Source organism: Antechinus flavipes, chromosome 2 (genome assembly GCF_016432865.1).
Source record: "Antechinus flavipes isolate AdamAnt ecotype Samford, QLD, Australia chromosome 2, AdamAnt_v2, whole genome shotgun sequence".
Lineage (NCBI taxonomy): Eukaryota > Metazoa > Chordata > Mammalia > Dasyuromorphia > Dasyuridae > Antechinus > Antechinus flavipes.
This window is the reverse complement of record NC_067399.1, coordinates 579,402,877-579,419,091: the sequence shown is the minus strand read 5'-3', so window position 1 is coordinate 579,419,091 and position 16,215 is coordinate 579,402,877. Positions and strand designations below refer to the sequence as shown.

General features: G+C 36.2%; 1 protein-coding gene across 9 annotated transcripts in view; it reads right to left on the bottom strand.

Annotated features, from left to right (window-relative positions):
• Positions 1–15,180, bottom strand: part of BTRC (beta-transducin repeat containing E3 ubiquitin protein ligase) — a 190,852-nt gene extending 175,672 nt beyond the window's left edge. For 2 of the 9 annotated variants that reach the window (XM_051981252.1, XM_051981256.1), the window contains exon 1: positions 14,832–15,023. In XM_051981252.1, the coding sequence (XP_051837212.1) occupies positions 14,832–14,879 (48 nt within the window). In that variant the 5' untranslated portion in view covers positions 14,880–15,023. Of the gene's footprint in view, positions 1–14,831 lie in introns of all 9 variants that reach the window. The other 7 variants (XM_051981249.1, XM_051981251.1, XM_051981257.1 and 4 more) reach the window with 6 other exon arrangements.
• Positions 15,181–16,215: the final 1,035 nt, after the last annotated feature.

The window sequence follows — 16,215 nt, the reverse complement described above, 5'->3', positions numbered from 1 at the left end:
CAATCCTTTAGCCCAAGAAGTTTGGAAGATTAGCAAAAGGGATCCATTTCAATTAAGTAGAGGAATAGAGGTGAAGTGGCACTATCGAAGACAGGAAGATTCCCAGCAAGCTGGCAGCAAGCCAGTAAGAGATCCTGAACCCCAGTGTGGTAAAGAGAGCAAATGACAACACCAAGATGCTTCCACATTCCTTAGCATACTCATGGAGCTGGTGGACTCCAGCCCTGAGAATTACTCCAAACAAAGAGGCATCCTTCAGTGGCCAGATTTCTGTATGCTTCAGCATAGTTCTAGAAAAACAGATAACTTCCTTAAGCCAGATCACTACATGCTTCAGCACAACCCTAGGCAAACAGGACCAGCAAACAGCCATTAGGATGAACTCTCCCCCCTCCCCCCCTTACATAGCCTCAAGTACACAAGCAGCCACCAGAGGCCAGACCACTATGTGCTTCAGTGAAGCCCCAAAAAACAGAAACCCTGCACTGGACCTTGGCATCCATCACACACTACCACCAGGACCCCAGCTGAAGAGCACTAGATAAACTGCCACACCCCTACAATCTTCAGAAGTGAGTCACCCCCACACTACCCCTTAACACAGTTTTGGACATGACAGTCCCCTGTGGGCCTCTAAGCAACATCAACACAGCACAAGGTAAACAGCCAGGGTCTGCAATCCCTGGCCAAGAAGTCTGAGACAATACTCCTTCCACCCTGGGAGCAGAGTTCAAATTTAAAAGATAGGGAAAAGAGGGGGGTGGGAGGGATGAGGAAAGATTAGGAAAAAACAACCAAAAAAAAATATGACTGTAGAAAATTATTATGGTGACACAAACTTAAAAGAGGAAAACATAATCAACATCTATGGGCAAAACCCCAACAAAAAGTGGAAAGTGATAGCAAGCCTAGAAAGTACTCATAGAAGACTTCAAAAAGGAGTTTAAAAATCATATAAGAGAGGTAGAAGAAAAGCTAGGAAAAGAAATGAGAGCGATGCAAAAGAACTATGAAAAAAGAGTGAATAGCTAAGAAAACTGCTTAAAAAGTAGATTTGCTAATGAAAAAGGAGATTCAAAAATCCACAGAAGAAAACAACAACTCCTTAAAAAGTACAATTGGGCACATGGAAAATTAAGTACAAAAATTAAAGAAAATAACACCTTAAAAATTAGAATTGGACACATGGAAGCTAATGACTCTATGAGACATAAAGAATCAATAAGACAAATTCAAAAGAATGAAAGAAAAAGTAAAATACCTGATGGGAAAAACAATTTATCTGGAAATAGATCCAGGAGAGGCAATATCAGAACCATTGGACTACTCGAAAGCTTTATCAAAAGAAGGCCCTGGACAGCATTTTTCAAGAATTTATCAAGAAAAACCATCTTGATGTCCTAGAATCAAAGGACAAAATAGACACTGATAAGATCCACTGATAATTTCTAGAAAGAGATCTTAAAATAAAAACTCCAAGGAACATTATAGCCAAATTGCAGAACTATCAGGTCAAAGAAAAGCTACTGCAAGTGTCCACAACCATTCAAATATATCGAGAAGTCACAACCAGGATTACATAGGACTTGGCAGCTGCAACATTAAAGAACCAAAGATCATGGAACATGATATTCTGGAAGGCAAAGGGACTAGGACTACAATAAGAATCACTTACCCAGCAAAATTAAGCATAACACATCAAGAGAAAAAGTGGTCATTCAGTGAAATAGAAGAGTTTCAAGATTTCCTAAGAAGACCAGAACCAAAATAAAAATCTGACCTCCAATATCAAGACCACAGAGAAGCATAGACAGATAAAAAGGGAAAAGAGCTAAACTTTTTATATCTCTTTATGGGAAGATAATACTTGTTCTTTTTTTGGTTTGTTTTTTTTTCCGCTGAGGCAATGGAGTTAAGTGACTTGTCCAGGGTCACACAGCTAGGAAGTATTAAGTGTGGCTGGGTTTGAACTCAGGTCCTCCTGATTTCAGGGCCATTGTCTATTTACTGTACCATCTAGCTGCACCAATACTTTTAATTTTAGAAAACTGTATCACTAATAGTATACCTAGAAACGATATATACAGACAGAGGGTATGAATATAAAGTGAATCTGAGGTGGTGACATAAAAAAAATTAAGAGATGAGGAAGAGTAGTACACTGAGTGCAGAAGAAAAGAAGAGACAGGATGATATAAATTATTTCACATAAAGAAGCATGAAAGACCAATTACAATGGAGAAGATGAGGTGGGCAATGAATATCACCTGAACCTTATTCTTATCAGTAGTGGCTCAAAGAGGTAATAATATATAAAATCAGATGAATATAGAAATCTATCTTACCCAACAGGGAAATGGAAGTAGGAGAAGAGGAGATTAAATAAAGGGAGGAAGAGAAGGAAAAGGGAACTGACAAAAGAGAAGGCAGACCAAGCAAGGTGGCAGATAGAAGCAAAACCCTGATAAGAAGGTGAGACTGGTGAATACTGGTGAAAGGAGAGAGAAGAGGAAGGGATGAAGGGAAATATACAGATAATAATCATAACTATGAATGTGAATGGGATGAACTTCCTCCATAAAACAATCATAAAACAAGTGGATAGCAAAGTGGATCAAAAACCAGAATTCTACAATGTTGTTTACAAGAAACAAACTTGAAATGGAGACACACACACACACACACACACACACACACACACACACACACACACACACAGAATAAAAGGTAAGGGGTTGGAGCACGTTTCAGCTGAAGTTAAAAAAAAAAAAGCAGGGGTAGCAATTTTGATCTCAGACAAAATAAAAGCAAAAATAGACCATATTAAAAGATAATGAAGAAAGGTACAACTTACTAAAATGTACTGTGGACAATGAAACAATATCAATACTAAGCACATATGTACCAAGTGGTATAGCATCCAAATTCTTTTTTTTTTTTATAATAACTTTTTATTGACAGAACCCATGCCAGGATAATTTTTTACAACATTATCCCTTACACTCACTTCTGTTCCGATTTTTCCCCTCCCTCCCTCCACCCCCTCCCCCAGATGGCAAGCAGTCCTAGACATGTTAAACATAGCATCCAAATTCTTAAAAAATTTAGATGAGTTACAGAAAGAAATAGAAAGCAAAAACATACTAGTGGAAGACCTCAAAACCATCCCCTTTCAGAACTGAATAAATCCAATAAAAAAACAAACAAGACACTAATGGGGTAAATAAAATATTGGAAAAGTTAGATATGTGACAAACCTCTGGAGAAAACTAAATGGAAACAAAACAGAGTATATATTTTTCTCAGCAGCACATGTTACCTACACAAAAACAGAACATGTAACAAGGCTTTAAAAACTTCAAAATCAAATGTAAAAAGGCAGAAATAGGGGCAGCCAGGTACTGCAGTGGACAGAGCACCAGAGGACCTGAGTTCAAATCTGACCTCAGACACTTAATACTTCCTAGCTGTGTGACCCTGGGCTTAATCCCATTGCCTCAGCCAAAAAAAGGGGGGAGAGGGGCAGAAATATTAACTGTCTTCTTTTCTGGGTCATAATGCAATACAAATTATTTTTAACAAAGAGCAGTGAAAAGATAGTTTAAAATTTTATTTGGGATGAGAGACCAAGAAATAACAAAACACATTATAAAGAATGAGAAAATAGAACAGAATGTGAAACATTTTATAAGAAAAAACAATAATTCTGGAGTTCAAGAAGAGAAAATATAAGAATAATTTGCCTGCCTGAAAGTTGTGATCAAAAAAAGAACCCTGATACAATGATGCAAGAAATAACCCAAGAAAATTGTCTTGGAGTGATAGAACATAAGAGGAAAGTAAAAATAGAAAAAATCCACTGATTATCACCTCAACAAGATTCATTATGGAAAATTCACAGGAATATTATTATTAAATCTCAAAACTCCCAGATAAAAGAGAAAATTTTGTGAGAAAAAAGAAAAAAAACCAATTCAAATACACTAGAGCCACAATTAGAATTATACAGGACTTATCAGAAGCTACAATAAACGACCATAGGTCCTAGAATCATATTTACCAACAATCAAAAGAACCAGGCCTGTGGCCAAAAATACCATATCCAGCAAAATTATCAATATTGAATGAGAAAAAAATGGCCAGTCAACGAACTAGCAGATTTTTAGGACTTTCTATTAACCAAACTTGAACATAACAGAAAATTTAACATACAGGAGTCAATATCAAAGATCAATTTCAAGGAACTCAACATGGACAAATTGTTTTTTTGTTATGGGAAATATAGGATTCACATCAATAACAGGATAATTAAAAGAAAGATTGGAAGAGTTAAGGTAAAAATAGTAATTATGGTATACAAATGAGGATACAGTGTTAGAACAGAGACATTAGAAGGGGGAGGAAGGCTCCTACTTCTGAAAACCTAGCCACATCAGGAATGGTTTCAACAGGTATATATATATAACATGAAGGGTGTTATAGTACCCTCAAAAATCTATAAAGATATAAGGGGGAAGGAATGGGCAGATGAATAAGCAAAGGGTGAGGTAAAACAAAGGAAGGATGCCAGAGTAGAGAGAGATTAAGTAACAGCAAGGTAAATTAAGGAGCAGAATTAAAGCAAAGAGTCAGCAGGGATAGGAAAGATGTGTGCATGAGGGAGGTGTGTATGTACATATGTATATATCAATTTATCTTTTCTTAATTATAGCTTGCTTGGCAGCGGTGAGAAAATAAGAAGGGGGAAAAAGAATAAAGTAAATAAAGTATGCAGCAGAGAACCAAAGAACAATTTACAAGGAGTAAAGGAAAAATGGACATTCATGAATATAATTTCTTCTACTAATATATATGCTTTCTTGATCTGGTAATTTATTGTTATGTATTTTGAAACCTCTCTGATGTTCTGCTAGGCACATGACAATGTTCTCTTTTGTTTTGCATTCCTTTTTTGTTTTTCTTTTTTTCTTGTTTTTTTTTTTCAAATAAAATAATTTTTTAAAAAAGGAACAAAAGTAAATAAAAAAGAAAAATAAAATAAAATTTTGTTTGGAAACTAATCTAATCCTAAAGAATAAATGGGTCGAAGTAAAAAATCATAGAAGCGATAATTTCATTAAAGAGAATGACAACAATGAGACACAAAGCAGTACTTATGCGAAAATTTCTCTAAATTTTTACATCAATAAAATGGAAAAAGAACAGATCAATGAATTGAGTATGCAAATAAAAAAACTTGAAAAAGTACAAATTAAAAATCCCCAATTGAGCACCAAATTAGAAATTCTGAAAATCAAAGATGAGATTAATAAAATGGGAAGGTAAAAAACCAAACAAAACTAAACAAAAAACCACAACACAATTATTGAGCTCATAAATAAAACTTTGAGCCGATTTTATGGAAAAAAAATCAATAAGATCGATAAGCCTTTTTTAAAATAAGAAAACCAAGTATCTAGTATCAAAAATGAAAAGATGGAAATAACTATCAATGAAGAAACTAAAGCAATCATTAAGAAACATTTTGCCCAACTATATGCCAATAGATCTGACAGTCTGAGCAAAATAGATGAAAATTTTAAAAATATATAAATTACCTAGAATAACAGATCAGCAAACAGAAAGCCTAAATAATCCCATCCTAGAAAAAGAAATTAAAACAAGCCATTAGTGAGCTCCTAGAAAAATTCCTCAGGACCAAATGGATTCATAAGTGAATTCTACCAAATATTTAATGAACAATTAATTCCAAAACTATATGAGCTATTTGGGAAAATGGATAAAGGAGTCCTACCAAACTCCTTTTATGACACAAATATGGTACTGATACCTAAACCAGGAAGAGCTAAAACAGGGAAAGAAAATTATAGACCAATTTTCCTAATGAATATTAATGCAAAAATATGAACAAAATACTAGTAAGGCAATTACAACATTATATCATAAGGATTATACACTATGATCAGGCAGGATTTTTTACCAGAAATGTATGGTTAGTGCAATACTAGGGAAACTATCAACATAACTGATATATCATAACAAAATCAACACAAATCATATGATTATTTTAAAAGATATCAAAAAAACTTTTGACAAAATACAGTATTTATACTATTAAAAATATTGAAGAGAATAGGAATAAAAGAAGTGTTCCTTAAAATGATTAGTAGTATCTAAAACCATCAGCAAGCATTATCTGTAATGGGATAAGGTAGAAATCTTCCCAAAAATAAAAGCTTCAAAAGACTGCCAAAGGAATCTGTGACACAAAAAAGATTAAGAATCTATATGTCAACTATGCAGTGTAGTTCATTTTTGGTATGGGCGTGGCTGTGTATGCACAAGCACAAGAACATGCAGGCATGCTTCAACAATCTATTCATCCATATACTGCAATCCCTGGATGACGATTTCCAGAACTTCTAATAACACAATTCACTGAGATCAAAGTTTCATAGGCAACTGAAAACCAATATTTTGTCCTTTTTTTTTTTTTTTAACACTTCTAGTCCTAATTAAATAGAAGTTTTAATAGGATAAAGTCTTCACTCCAATAATTGTTATGAAATTCATGCATACATATACAATCTACTCTAACCTCACCAATCAAACCATCACAAAATAACTGTAGGATCTTGAAAAAAGCGTTAGTATCTTTTACAAAACAGATTCAATTCAATGCCCTTCTAGCTGTGTGACCTTCCTATTCCAGAACCCTTTTCCTGGCTCATCTATATGTAGGTCCCTATGCAAGATTATCTCCCTAAAGACTTTGTGCTGATAATCTCCTTTAGTGACCTTATCTGCTCCATTTGGTTCAATTACTTCTACACAGATGAGTGTCTAATATTTTGAAATGTCTTTTGAACATTTCCATCTTACTAGCATCTCAAACTTGTCCTTAATAGAACTCTTATCTCCCTAAATTCTCACTTTCCCTTAAACTTCCCTATTTCTGCTGAAGGTATCATCCTCTTCCTAGATATTCAGGTTAATGATATTGTTCTCTCTGTTTCATCCACTTTATTGCTAACTTCTGCCAATTCTATGTCAACATTTATCCCTTTTTCATCATAGCCATCACCCTAGATGATTGCCCCCCTCACCTTTTGGATCAGATCAATAGCCAATTAGTCTCCCCACTCCCAATACCTTCCCTCATTCATCCTCCACCCAGCTGCCAAAACAATTTTCTTAGATTTGAAGGCAGAGGAGTTGAGTTAAAATTACTATCTTGGGCAAGTCATTGAGCCTCTCTAAGTCTGTTTGTTTATCCATAAAATAAAGGGAGTGGGAATGGACTAACACCTTCAGAGGTCCTTGCCAGTTCTCTTTCTATGATGCTGTGATCCTATGCTGCTTCCCTTCTCAAACTATGCTTACCGGTGAACCTTGTTACAAACACTGTCTATTATTACATTTCCCTTGTCTCTGCCTTTCAGAATGTTTCTTCAAGGCTCAATTAGTTCAAGTCTCCCTCTATAAACCTCTTTCACAGCTTCTATCCTAGATTATCAGTGGCTACTTCCCTCCTCAAATTACCTTTTAATATATACTGTGTGTCTTCACACATATACAACACAAGATACAAATTCATAAATACATATAATCACAGTATAAAAGTATACACATTCACACATATTTAAATTATCTTTTCAATTACTTGTGTACATGCAGTCCATTAGTAAAATGTAAACTCATCAAGCACAGGTACTGTTTTTGTCTCTCTATAGCTACAGGTGCCTAATATACAGGGACACTCAAGATATTTGTGGAATTGAACTAAAGAACTCACAATGTACAAAGCATTCTACATTACCTGGCACTAGGGGAGATGCAAAGATCAGTAGTAAAACAAAGTTTTTGTCTTCAAGGAATTGCTGTACTGTATTTTGATTTTGAGAGTATCTAAAATAACAGATACTAAAAAAGAATTCTAACCAGGTTCATGTCAACCGTGGAAGACAAATAAAAAAGACCCAGACAATCACAATAGTCAGCTTAATAATTTTTCTTCTTAGAGTGAATAAACTGCTATCTTTAAAATTTTGTGCCATGCCCTGGGTTCTTCAAATATTGGAGAAATCCAATGCAGGGAATGGGATAGGGAGTGAGGAAGATAATTTGGAACTCAAAGTTTTGAAAACAAATGTTAAAAATTGTGTTACATGTAACTAAAGAAAAAATAAGATATTAAATAAAACTTTTTTGAAAAATATTGGAGAAATCTATACAGCTAAGGAAAAAATATTTCTCCCCTGATTGGCTAAGAAGATATGATAGTATGAATTTCTAAGAGCTGTTATTTTTCATGTCATGACTAATTATGACCATTCAAAAGTTAGAATTATCAAATTTAATATGTATTTATACTTTTCTGGGTTTCAGCCACAAAGACAAAAGTTTTGATAAGCAACACTGAAAGGCTATATATCACACAATGTTCACAAATAATTCATATAAATAAAGCCTTAAGTGATCTTGCAACTTCTTTAACAAGGAAAAAGTCTTTTCTTCTACTTCCCATATTTCTGTACATAAACTAAAAACTTTCAAGTAATACAGATGTATTTTAAAAACATTTTGGAGGATATGAGTTTATGAAAGAATATATTGATTGTTTCTTCTACGTGTTTTTTCATTTCAGTAATGAAAAAAATCTGGATACTAAATGAAAACAACTCCAAAAAATAGGGAAAATGTGATTCAATTTCTTAAAGACATTTGTCAAACTTGTTTAAATAAGACATAGCAAGCAGTGAACTTAAGTCAAGCAAAGGAATAAGAAAGGCAAGCAGCAAGGATCACTATCTTCATGATTTCTGATGATCAATCAGTTAGCAAGCATTAATTAAGCTCCTACTACATAACATCTACTGTGCTAGGCACTAGGGATACAAATACAATAAATGAAACAATTTCAATCCACAAAAGCTTACATTCTAACAGGGAAGAACACAAGGACATATACAAGCTTATGAAGAATAATTTTTTTTTAAATAAAAACAAAGTATTTAAATACAAAAGAGAGAAGACAGTTTCTGAGGGAATCAGAAAGCAGAAAGACTTCATGTAGGATAGTATGTGCTTTTGCTTTTGCTTGATCATATACATCTTTTGTTGTGCTTTGCTTTGCTTTTCTCTCTCCTCTCTCCCCTATCCCCCCATCTCCCCGGCCAATTTCTGGAATAGAGAATTGGTGGGGATATTAACAAGATTTTGATATATTCCTTTAATTCTTCATAATAAAACTACATTAATCATACTAGATATTGAATGTATTTTTGATGAAGTCCATTTTTCCCAATCTAGCAGATTACAGAACAAATGAATTCTTTTATCTACTGAATCACCTTTATCCCCATCTATTGGTTAAATTTCTTAACATTTAATTATATGTGGCATGGTACAAAATCATGATGCTGTGTGGAGCTACCTTTGGCAACTTCTATAACTCTAGACTATTTCTGCTTTTCAGCATAACTAAGTTCATCATTCCTTCAACATGACTTTCAGATTATCAAAAGTAAAGAATCTCCAAGATATTTTGTGGAGGGAGGTATTTTAGTCTGATGAAGGTTTACCATCTGACAATGATTATAACTTTGAATGAACAAGTTTTGTAAGTAAAAACTGCCTTTTGCCAATCCTGAAGTTGGAAGATCTGCAAGAGGTTTAGAAACAAAATAGCTAATACCTACTATGAAGAAAAAAAAGAGGTCCTGGTGTATGTTAGAGGAATGAATAACAATTCTTCCAACTACCAAGTTCCTCTGAAAGCCTTGCTTGTTTACTAAGAGTTAATTAGGCTGTTTACAGCCTCTATTTTGAGTTCTTGACATTGTTTTTCTTTTTCTGCAGTTCTTTCCTTTGCACTCCCCTTCCTTTATAGTTTCATGCAAGTGATCCTATTTCAATGACAAGGATTTAATTACCTACTCCAATAGCAGCTTTAATATCCTCAACAGTCATTGAAGTGTGCTCTTTAAAAGTCACAACCTTTGTGTATTTCCCTGGAATACTATCTATTCTTAAAAAGTACACAATTAAAACTACAACAAAATAAAGCAATGAACTACTGTGATGATAACTATCACTGGACTGATAGAAAAGTAACTTAAAATGGGGGGAAATGAGTTCAATCTAGTTTCATCTGATTAAGGTCAAGGACTACCTGTTACCTAATGTAACTAACCATAATTGCTTTTTAAAAGTAATCTGAACCCAGTATGTGCAAATTAATGTGCAATAAGACTACAATGATGCCTAAAAAATGATCTCTATCCTCACAGAATTGACATCACAGTGAATACCCAATAATCTTAGTATGCTCTCTGAAAATGGAATTAAATATATTATATAAAAAAACATGATTCCTTTTCAAACCCCAACCTACAAAGGTTACAAATATTCCTAAATTCCCTAAGAAGCCATTAGAGTTTAGTTAACCACAATTTTATTTAAATCTTTCTTAAATTTCTTTATATTTTCAGTCTTTATTACTTCTTGGAGTGGTAGATACCCTAATTATACATGTGTGGAATCATGTCCTATTTGTTCTAAAATGACTTCAATTCAAGCTTCAAGCAATACTTCTAGTTCAATGTGAACTTCTTCACATTCACCCAATTCATAATCTGTACAATTTTTAGAAAAAATCAAACTTACCTATTCTTAACCTATATCTTTCAAGGCCTAACAATAAGTCTGTGCTTATAAAGCATTGCCTCTATTTCTTTGATCATTTTCAAATCTTTTCCTTTGTCTAGCTGTAGGACCCACTAAGGGCTGCTCAATTTCCTCATCTATAAAATAAAAGGGATGGAAGGTCACAAAGATAGATAATATGAACTCCAAGGTTCCTTCTAGCTCTAAATCAATAATCATATACTCCTATGTCAACTGCCTTCAGTATCTTTTCCAGCCATGTTATATACTTCTTGAAGGGATATTTTTTCCCCACCTGTGGGCAAAAGTACCTGGGGATCTGCTGTGATAAATAATAACTCCTAATAAAACCATTATTAGTTTCTTATAATCTAGTACTTCTAAGGTGCTTTAAAACACTTGTTTCTTTTTTTAAATTAAAGCTTTTTATTTTCAAAATATATGTATATACATGGATAATTTTCAACATTCACCTTTACAAAACCTTGAAAACACTTGTTTCTTTAAGTAGATTAAACATATGCTCTATAAATTTCTTTATATTATCCATTTCTGGCAAACACTTTCATAAAGGGAACAAAATAAAACTTCTGCCTAGGTCTCAGATAAATCACAACCAATTCAAAATCAGGAGTACATAAAAAGTTTTTGTGTAATAAACTTAAGATTTGTATAAAATTACCAATTTCATTTTTACCTTTGTGAGTAAAATTTTAAATATTAAAATATGCAAATGATACAATCTGGGCAAAAATGGTCTGAAATAATTCATAATTTAGAGAAAGAAATGAGGGAGGAGAGAACAAATCCAGATATTGTAAATAAATTTTAGTTAAAAAGAAGTTCCTTTTATGCACTGATTAGCTCTGTAGATACAGTATTGGATCTTAAGTTAGGAAGACCCAAATTCAAATCCAGCTTTAGATCCTTACTAATTGTATAATAGACAAGGAAATTAATCTTTGCCTATCTTGGTCTCTTCATCTGTAAAATGGGAATAGCAGCACCTTCCTCCCAGGATTGTCATGATATTTACAAAGTATTTTGCAAGCTTTAAAGTGTTATATAAATGCCAGCTATTGTCTATAAACATTCCTCACAGCCAGTCATTCTCTTGATTGACATAAGCACCATGTAGAAGATAACAAAAGTATAAGACAGTCTCACTGAATTTGAATTATGCCCAAAATATACCTAAACCAATATTCTGATGGTGCTATCAGAGATGTTTTATAAAATAGTATAGTTGTTACTCTTGGACTTAACTTCACAATGTTACAGGTGTCCTCCAAACATTCTAAGTAACACCCATAAATTTATCTAAACATTTCTTGAATCTATTTGTATTTTAGTTTTTATTTGGAGTAATAAATTTCTTAGTTAACATAGTGTGAGACTTGAATTTCATCTGTACCTAAAATTACCCTTCCACTCAAGTAAACAAATATTTATTAAGCACCTACTTTGTGCCAAGGACTGTGCATCACTCAAAGTTAAAAGTAACACCACAGAAACTTCAGGATCAGGATTTCAGAGCTAGAAGACATGTTAGAGATTTAGTCTATGCTTTCTACTTTCCACATAAAGATACTGAGGCTCAAAGAGTGATTTCTTGCCCAAGATTCCATAGATGACAGAGCAAGAATTTGAAGTCAAAATTTTTGACTCTTCTATGGAATGCTTCCTCTAATTCTAATATACAAAATACTGTGATTAAGTTAATATCTAGTTTACTCATACTCTTCAAGATTTTACAAACACAGAATCATTAAGAAAGCTCAAAACTTAACACAAGTAAACAAAGACCTCACAAACAGGAAAATGAGGTCAAAGAGAATTTGACTTACCCTGATTGATACAAAATACTGCTACAGACCTCAACTGGAACACTAAATGTCTAGGTTTCAGTCCTCTGCTCTAACATGTAACATGTATATTATCTTTCTTGGTGACCACTTGGGCTTCCTTTCAGACAAAAGTTATGACTGATAGTGCCAAAAGAAACGTATGAGAAATTGAGTACTTGTCCATAAGGCTTATTTTCCCTTTGGATAGTGACCCGATGTTAATATTATAATGACTTTGACAGGTATAAAGATATGGTCAACTCTAGTTCAGACTTATAAACTTAACTCAGTTGGAAGAACTCAAACATGAGTAACTCCTTGGTATACAAATGAGACCGAGAATGTTCTTGGACTGTTGTCTGAAGTAGATGATCTCATAATATGCTTTTGTGATCTGTAAATAATATTATTCCATAAATCTGGTAAAAACATCTTTAATCGATAGATTCTATCCTCTAAGGAAAAAATAGCAATACTAAGTGACTATTAATTTTAAGAACTATTAGTTGGTTATATGTATATATAATTCCTACTTTGTAAAGTAAAAAAAAAAAAAAAAAAAAAAAAAAGGATCATGGGCTCATAGATTTAGAATTGAAAGGAGCAAGAGTTCGTATGGTCCAACCCTTTCTTTGTAAAGAGATGGGAAAACTGAAGTCAAGGTTCCCAAGGTCAAATAGGTTATAAATAAAAGAGCCAGGATTTCCATATCCTTTAACTGCAAATATAATGTTCTTTTCACTTCTCTATGCTACTTCCTAAATCGAAGACTTTTATATCTGATATAATATTTAAACTTTGGGTATTAATTCAAAGAGCCTTTTCATACAACTAGTTTCTATGTTTTCAATAAAATTTTAATTCTGATGAATAAAAGCATTAATTCCCTTCCCATCAATGAACTTTCAACAAATGTTACAAATTACTTAGAATGCATTCTTGGAAACAAAACAGTTAAACTGTTTTAGCGGAATATTAACTAAGTTAGTGGTTATTTTAGTTTGTAATCGTTACTGTATTCCAAGCAACAGTACTGGAAATGGCAACTATTCATTCAAAGAATGGGATTAGGGGTCTGACTATTCCAAATTCAACTCTGGAGAAATTAGAAATTTATGTAAATAGGATAGATTTCCTAAAGACCAACTGATAAACTCAGATAAAGTCTATGTGTATTTTTTTTTCATTATCATCACCAACAATATCTACAAAATCTGATATCAACATCTGAAGTTGTTGTACATGGGACTGCCATAGGCAGTCAAGATTAAAAGCCTCAAATGCTAAAATTACTTTAAATTGACCAAACATGAGCAAAGTCCAAGCATGACAGAAGGTTAAAGAAATATGTAACAAAGAAGAACCCCATATCCCAAACTCTTATGAGTAGAGATCTAATATCACTTTTCCCATTCCACGATCCCACGCCTCTTTTTTTACATCTATCATCCTTAACTCCCATCTCACTAATTCATTCCAAAATTTGGTTGTCTCCACAACCAAGTCCTTTCTGGACTATCCTAACCTTGTTTGCCTTTCCTCCCACGAAGTAAACATTTGCCCCTAACCTTAGTAGCCTCTAAACTCTCCTCCTTCCTCGCCCCAGACCATGTTCTGGTCAATACCCTCTCACTACTTAGAGATCATCAACTTGTTCCGTTACAATGTTAGGCCCACCCTCCTACCCCCCAACCCCGTTCGTTCCATCGCCGGAGAGCAGCTTGTCCCTTCGTCTCCTCTTTAGCTAGCTCAGGCCTCCCCAGTGCCGGTGTCCTCGTCTCTAGCGGTCCCCTGCCCCAGCCTCGGGAGCCCAGCTTCCTCCCCGCAGCCTCGCGGCCGTTGGCGTTTGGCCCTTCCCGCTCCGCCCAACACTCGGGCCCCAAATATACCTATCCTCCCCCGCAGCTGCAGAGAGCCGTCGGCGCGGCGGGACCGACAACGGCCTCTGCCCGCCTCCGCCCCCGCCTCCACGACCTTCCATTTCCCCAGGAACTGGCCCGTTCTCCCCTTCCCCTCCGTCGCCCCGCGCGCCGCTGGCAGCCCCCCTCCGTCGGGACCCCGCTGTCACTGGGACTCTCCTCCACAAGATGGCGGAGCTGCTACTCTCGACCCCCCAGGCCCAGGCCCCCAGCTCCCGGCCTGCCCAGACCCGTCCGGCAGCCGCTGCCCCCGCCGCTGCCGCCCCCGGACCCCAGACTCGCTATCCCCCTCGCCTGGCGAGCGGTCCAGGCCCAAGCCGCAGCCGACAACAACGCGGCTCCTAGTCCCGCCGCCTCCGCCAACGCCGCTGCTACCCGACCCGCGCCTTCTCCTCACCATAAACTTGAGCGCCTTCTCCTGCAGCACCGCCTCGGCCGGGTCCATAGTCACCGGGGGCCGCTGGGTCTCAGCTCCGCCAGGGCCGCCCCCTTCGTGCCAGGCCGCAGCCAGCGCAGCTCCCGGATCCCGCCTCCTCTTCCTTCCCCCCGCCCTCTCCCTACCTCTCAGGGCACCGGCAGGGGGGCAAGGGAGAACCGGCTCGGCCGCGCGCAGGCGCGGGCCCGAGGGCTCACGGGATAGGTAGTTCTTGGGCTGATCACGGTAGAGGGCGGGGCAACGAGGGGACCTGAGACACCCGCCAATCCCTGCGCTAGGCCAGCCTTGCTGTTTTCCTACGAGGACTGATCCTAAGAGACCCGCCTACCTCGAGAAGAAAAGGAGTCTCATGGGAAATGTAGTTTTTTAGTCTCTGGGTAGCGGAAGTGCATGTGTCACCTTGGTTACTGGGAGAAGCTTGGGGAATCTGGCCTGGGATGTGCTCACAAGATGGCGACCATGTCACTTTTACTTAGTAGCAAGAGGTTAACCACAGGCAAAGAAACAGATTTTATTAGAGAACTGGGAACTCAGGTTTTGGGGGCTGAATATCTCCCAAACCCCATAAATCTGTCCTGTAGCCAAAGGACTGCTTACAAGCAGGAAGCTGTGTGCTTTGGAATCACTTGGTTTACAAGCCTGACTCCCTCCTAGAAGAGAACTCAGGCCTCTCTTCCCCAAATAAGGCTAGATTTGGCCACAAGAATTTGCTTTCTAGTTATGGGAAATCATACCTGATTCATGACTACTCAAAGAGTGTATACAGCTCTGGCCAAAAGTGAAACAGCTGATTGTAAAATGTCTTTATTTTTTTCCCCTCAATAATGTTCTATTTTTCTAAATACATGTAAAGATAGTTTTCCAACATTCATTTTTGTAAGGTTTTGTGTTCCAAATTTTTTTCTCTGCCTCTCCCTTACTTTTCCCCTCCCTAAGATAGCAAACAATTTGATAAAGGTTATATATGTACAATCCTTTTAAACATTTCCATATTTTCTCTGTGGATGCGGACAGCATTTTCTATCCCAAGTCTACTGGAATTGACTTAGATCACCGCATTGCAGAGAAGAGCTACATCTATCATAGCTGATCATCACATAATCTTGCTGTTACTGTATAAAATGTTCTCCAGGTTCTACTCACTTCACTCAGCATCAGTTCATGTAAGTTTCTTCAGGTCTTTCTGAAATCATCCTGCTCATCATTTCTTACAGAACAATAATATTCCATAACGTTCATATATCACAATTTACCCAGCCATTCTCCAACTGATGGGCATCCATTCATTTTCCAGCTTCTAGCCACTACAAAAAAGGCTGCAACAAATATTTTTGCACATATGGCT